At 47.4% G+C, this 6,006-nt stretch overlaps 1 protein-coding gene and 1 gene segment (V, D, J or C); both read left to right on the forward strand.

Moving 5' to 3' along the window:
- The first annotated feature begins 3,540 nt into the window (after positions 1–3,540).
- On the forward strand, positions 3,541–5,465 carry nitr11a (novel immune-type receptor 11a). Its single transcript, XM_055862448.1, has 2 exons — positions 3,541–3,749; positions 3,938–5,465. The coding sequence occupies exons 1-2, from the start codon at positions 3,698–3,700 to the stop codon at positions 4,333–4,335; spliced, it is 450 nt and encodes a 149-aa protein (XP_055718423.1). The 5' UTR covers positions 3,541–3,697; the 3' UTR covers positions 4,336–5,465.
- On the forward strand, positions 4,626–5,688 carry LOC129811219 (T cell receptor beta variable 6-6-like). The segment is given in 2 exon segments: positions 4,626–4,674; positions 5,297–5,688. Coding segments are annotated over 2 exon segments (441 nt in total).
- Positions 5,689–6,006: the final 318 nt, after the last annotated feature.

Consider the following 6,006-nt stretch of genomic DNA (forward strand, 5'->3'; position numbering starts at 1 on the left):
TTATTCCTTGTCCCCAACGCTCTAGGCGACCAATTTTGATAGCCTTTAGCCGCACCCTCATCCTACTGCTCCTCTGTTCCTCGGTGATGTGGAGGTAAACCCAGGCCCTGCATGTCCCCAGTCACCCTCATTTGTTGACTTCTGTGATCGAAAAAGCCTTGGCCTCATGCATGTCAACATCAGAAGCCTCCTGCCTAAGTTTGCCTTACTCACCGCTTTAGCACACTCTGCCAACCCTGATGTCCTTGCCGTGTCTGAATCCTGGCTTAGGAAGGCCACCAAAAACTCTGAGATTTCCATACCCAACTATAACACTTTCCGTCAAGATAGAACTGCCAAAGGGGGAGGAGTTGCAATCTACTGCAGAGATAGCCTGCAAAGTTCTGTCATACTTTCCAAGTCTATGCCCAAACAGTTTGAACTTCTAATTTTAAAAATTAATCTCTCCAGAAATAAGTCTCTCACTGTTGCCGCCTGCTACCGACCCCCCTCAGCTCCCAGCTATGCCCTGGACACCATCTGTGAATTGATCGCTCCCCATCTAGCTTCAGAGTTTGTTCTGTTAGGTGACCTAAACTGGGATATGCTTAACACCCCGGCAGTCATACAATCTAAGCTTGATGCCCTCAATCTCACACAAATCATCAAGGAACCCACCAGGTACAACCCCAAATCCGTAAACATGTGCACCCTAATAGACATTATCCTGACCAACTTGCCCTCCAAATACACCTCTGCTGTCTTCAATCAAGATCTCAGCGATCACTGCCTCATTGCCTGTATCCGCCACGGGTCCACGGTCAAACGACCACCCCTCATCACTGTCAAACGCTCCCTGAAACACTTCTGCGAGCAGGCCTTTCTAATCGACCTGGCCCGGGTACCCTGGAAGGATATTGACCTCATCCCGTCAGTTGAGGATGCCTGGTCATTCTTTAAAAGTTACTTCCTCACCATATTAGACAAGCATGCTCCGTTCAAAAAATGCAGAACCAAGAACAGATATAGCCCTTGGTTCACTCCAGACCTGACTTCCCTCGACCAGCACAAAAACATCCTGTGGCGAACTGCGATAGCATCGAAGAGCCCCCGTGATATGCAACTGTTCAGGGAAGTCAGGAACCAATACACGCAGTCAGTCAGGAAAGCAAAGGCCAGCTTTTTCAAGCAGAAATTTGCATCCTGTAGCTCTAACTCCAAAAAGTTCTGGGATACTGTAAAGTCCATGGAAAACAAGAGCACCTCCTCCCAGCTGTCCACTGCACTGAGGATAGATAACACGGTCACCACTGATAAGTCCGTGATAATCGAAAACTTCAACAAACATTTCTCAATGGCTGGCCATGCCTTCCACCTGGCGACTCCAACCTTGGCCAGCAGCCCCGCCCGGCCCGCTGCTACTCGCCCAAGCGTCCCCAGCTTCTCCTTTACCCATATCCAGATAGCAGATGTTCTGAAAGAGCTGGAAAACCTGGACCCATACAAATCAGCTGGGCTTGACAATCTGGACCCCCTATTTCTGAAACTGTCCGCCGCCATTGTCGCACCCCCTATTACCAGCCTGTTCAACCTCTCCTTCGTATCATCTGAGATCCCCAAGGATTGGAAAGCTGCCGCTGTCATCCCCCTCTTCAAAGGGGGAGACACCCTGGACCCAAACTGTTACAGACCTATATCCATCCTGCCCTGCCTAGCTAAGGTCTTCGAAAGCCAAGTCAACAAACAGATCACTGACCATCTCGAATCCCACCGTACCTTCTCCGCTGTGCAATCTGGTTTCCGAGCCGGTCACGGGTGCACCTCAGCCACGCTCAAGGTACTAAACGATATCATAACCGCCATCGATAAAAGACATTACTGTGCAGCCGTCTTCATCGACCTGGCCAAGGCTTTCGACTCTGTCAATCACCATATTCTTATCGGCAGACTCAATAGCCTCGGTTTTTCTAATGACTGCCTTGCCTGGTTCACCAACTACTTTGCAGACAGAGTTCAGTGTGTCAAATCGGAGGGCATGTTGTCCGGTCCTCTGGCAGTCTCTATGGGGGTACCACAGGGTTCAATTCTCGGGCCGACTCTTTTCTCTGTATACATCAATGATGTTGCTCTTGCTGCGGGCGATTCCCTGATCCACCTCTACGCAGACGACACCATTCTGTATACTTCCGGCCCTTCCCTGGACACTGTGCTATCTAACCTCCAAATGAGCTTCAATGCCATACAACACTCCTTCCGTGGCCTCCAACTGCTCTTAAATGCTAGTAAAACCAAATGCATGCTTTTCAACCGTTCGCTGCCTGCACCCGCACGCCCGACTAGCATCACCACCCTGGACGGTTCCGACCTAGAATATGTGGACATCTATAAGTACCTAGGTGTCTGGCTAGACTGCAAACTCTCCTTCCAGACTCATATCAAACATCTCCAATCCAAAATCAAATCTAGAGTCGGCTTTCTATTCCGGAAAAAAGCCCCCTTCACTCACGCCGCCAAACTTACCCTAGTAAAACTGACTATCCTACCGATCCTCGACTTCGGCGATGTCATCTACAAAATAGCTTCCAATACTCTACTTAGCAAACTGGATGCAGTTTATCACAGTGCCATCCGTTTTGTTACTAAAGCACCTTATACGACCCACCACTGCGACCTGTATGCCCTAGTCGGCTGGCCCTCGCTACATGTTCGTCGTCAGACCCACTGGCTCCAGGTCATCTACAAGGCTATGCTAGGTAAAGTGCCGCCTTTTCTCAGTTCACTGGTCACGATGGCTACACCCACCCGTAGCACGCGCTCCAGCAGGTGTATCTCACTGATCATCCCTAAAGCCAAAACCTCATTTGGACGCCTTTCCTTCCAGTTCTCTGCTGCCTGCGACTGGAACGAATTGCAAAAATCTCTGAAGTTGGAGACTTTTATCTCCCTCAACAACTTTAAAAATCTGCTATCCAAGCAGCTAACCGATCGCTGCAGCTGTACATAGTCCATCTGTAAACTACCCACCCAATTTACCTACCTCACCCCCATACTGCTTTTATTTATTTACTTTTCTGCTCTTTTGCACACCAGTATCTCTTCTTGCACATGATCATCTGATGATTTATCACTCCAGTGTTAATCTGCTAAATTGTAATTATTCGATTTATTGCCTACCTCATGCCTTTTGCACACATTGTATATAGATTCTCTTTTTCCTACCATGTTATTGACTTGTTTATTGTTTACTCCATGTGTAACTCTGTGTTGTTGTCTGTTCACACTGCTATGCTTTATCTTGGCCAGGTCGCAGTTGCAAATGAGAACTTGTTCTCAACTAGCCTACCTGGTTAAATAAAGGTGAAATAAAAATTAAAAAAATAAAAATAAAAATATATATATAACAAAGTTGAGTATTTATTGGGCTTTTAATTTGAATAACAAATTTTAAAAAATGCTTACTTTACTATCGCAAATTCTTTATGTGATCTGAGCATGATTCCGCGGGCCGTATTGAATCAGGTCGCTGGCCTTTGGCCAGGCCTAATGTACCTCGTTGTTCTATCTGTGGTAGTGTACATATAGATGTAGTTCATCTGTTGTCCAGCGGGGGCAGTGTTGCTACAGTCATCTATCCTGTAGCTCAGTTCAAGATGACAAACAGACAGCTGCCTTCCCCTAGAGAACACTGAATATATTTCCTCCGCTGTTGAACAATACAATGACGGTCGGAGCTTCTGTTAACTTCTCCATCCTACTGCTCCTGTTGCCAGGTAAACTCATCAAGCTTTCAGGAAGAAAAAAAATTACCTCAGAAAACATCTAAAGAGGACAACCTCTGTCTATTCATATAAGGGTTTTGTTTCTTAATGTTTCTCTAACTTCTTGCTTGATATGTCCATCTTCCCCTCCTTTCTGAAACTTCTCCTCCTTGTGTTTCTATCTCCTGTCTCTGATGAAGGAGCATTGAACAGCAGCAGAATCTCCCAGACGCCTGCAGCAGTAATAGTGAGGCCAAAAGAAAGCAGTAGTCTCAGCTGTAGCCATAACACCTCAACCGTTTTCTACATGTACTGGTACAGACGACCAGCACAGAGCAGAGCCCTCACACTAGTGGGCTACCTGTACTCAAACACAGCCAACCTAGAGACAGACTTTACCAACGATCGCTTCGGTCTCCAAGGAAACGCAGGTAGTCGTGGAGACCTGCAGATATCCGATCCTACCACAGAGGACTCTGGGGAGTATTTCTGTGCGACCAGCTTAGCACGCTGCTCTAGATCCTCTTCCTTCCTCTACAAAAACCCTTCTCTCTGGTACACCACACAGTTCATAGTCTTTGACTGGCATACACAGTGAGAACTCACTTCACTACAGGGTGTAAATGTTTTTGGATTACCTTGGTTATTAGATGTCTTCCTGTTCTAGGTTTAGGGTATTCACATCATGTTAAGGAACAAAGTAGGCAGTGTATCTTGTTGTCGTTACAGAAGTTGGGATGATGTCATTTCCTGCCCATTCCCGCTCCTCAGACATGTCGGTGTGTTTGTAAATGGTCACCTCAGTCATCTCTCCACCCACTCTACATTCACAATTTCATTTCAGTCATTTAGCAGACGCTCTTATCCAGAGCGAGTTACCGAGACAACATGATCACAGTTATCATCTGCCTCACCGTCTCCATCGTCTTCCACACAGGTACCGTGAGGATTTATCTAATCAATGTCTTGATGTCTTGAAATGGAGACAGTGAGGGAGACAGTGAGGGAGATGATCTCAGTAAATTACATCCTAAATTATTGAAATGTAAATGTGACTTGAAATGGAAAACCTTAGCACATTTTTGGGACAATAGTGATTACATTTTTTAAATTCTTGACTGAAATGTCTCGTTTTCTCTACTCTTCTATTCATTTATCTTCCTCCTCTCTTCTCTCCCTCCTTTCTTCCTCCTCTCTTCTCTCCCTCCTCTCTTTTCTCCCTCCTCTCTTTTCTCTCTCCTCTCTTCTCTCCCTCCTCTCTTCACTTCCTCCTCTACTCTCTCTCTCTCTCCTCTCTTCTCTCCCTCCTCTCTTCTCTATCTCCTCTCTTCTCTCCCTCCTCTCTTCTCTCCCTCCTCTCTTCTCTCTCTCCTCTCTTCTCTCCCTCCTCTCTTCTCTTCCTCTCTTCTCTCCCTCCTCTCTTCTCTCTCTCCTCTCTTCTCTATCTCCTCTCTTCTCTCCCTCCTCTCTTCTCTCCCTCCTCTCTTCTCTTCCTCTCTTCTCTCCCTCCTCTCTTCTCTCTCTCCTCTCCTCTCTTCTCTCCCTCCTCTATGTTCCAGGTGTGATACAGACAGTGGAGATCAGCCAGTGGCCCAGTTCCATCTGTAGCCACCCCAACACCTCCATGGACATGCACTGTTCTCAGGACGCAGGCTATGACTACATGTACTGGTACAGGCACCTCCGGGGAGAGGGCCCGAAACTAATGGCCTCGCTCGTAGGTGAATCAGCAAGCTATGAGGCAGAGTTCAAGTCTGGCTTCAGAGTCTGGAGATCAGAAGGAATGAGCTCAGTAAGACAGTGGTCTCTGACAGTACAGATGGTGCAGAGAAAGGACCAGGCAGTGTATCTGTGTGCTGCCAGTCAACACAGTGAAGCAGGGATGCTCAACTCTGTTACAATATCACCTTTTGGGAGGCTGCCAAGGAGGCTCTCTCTGGCACCTGGCTGATGTTGCCTGGCAGGGTGTCTCTCCGATAGGGGGAGGTACAGCCCAGATATTAGAACAGTAATCAAGAGAATGTGATGAGGAATAAAACTCTCTCTTTCTCTCTCACTCGCGCTCTCGCTCTCTCTCTCTCTGTCTCGCTCTCTCTCTCTCTCTCTCTGTCTCGCTCTCTCTCTCTCTCTCTCTCTCTCTCTCTGTCCCTCTCTCTCTCTCTCTCTCTAGCTCGCTCTCTCTCTCTGCTCTTTCTCTCTCTCTCGCTCTCTCTCTCTCTAGCTCGCTCTCTCTCTCTAGCTCGCTCTCTCTCTCTAGCTCGCTCTCTCT

The sequence above is a fragment of the Salvelinus fontinalis genome, chromosome 15 (genome assembly GCF_029448725.1).
Source record: "Salvelinus fontinalis isolate EN_2023a chromosome 15, ASM2944872v1, whole genome shotgun sequence".
Classification (NCBI taxonomy): Eukaryota; Metazoa; Chordata; class Actinopteri; order Salmoniformes; family Salmonidae; genus Salvelinus; species Salvelinus fontinalis.

What these genes read in the sequence shown, in the direction of transcription:
- nitr11a (XM_055862448.1), top strand. Translation starts at nt 3,698, where the DNA reads ATGACGGTCGGAGCTTCTGTTAACTTCTCCATCCTACTGCTCCTGTTG. An exon ending in CCTACTGCTCCTGTTGCCAG is followed by an intron (nt 3,750 to 3,937) that starts GTAAACTCATCA and finishes TCTCTGATGAAG; the next exon opens with GAGCATTGAACAGCAGCAGA.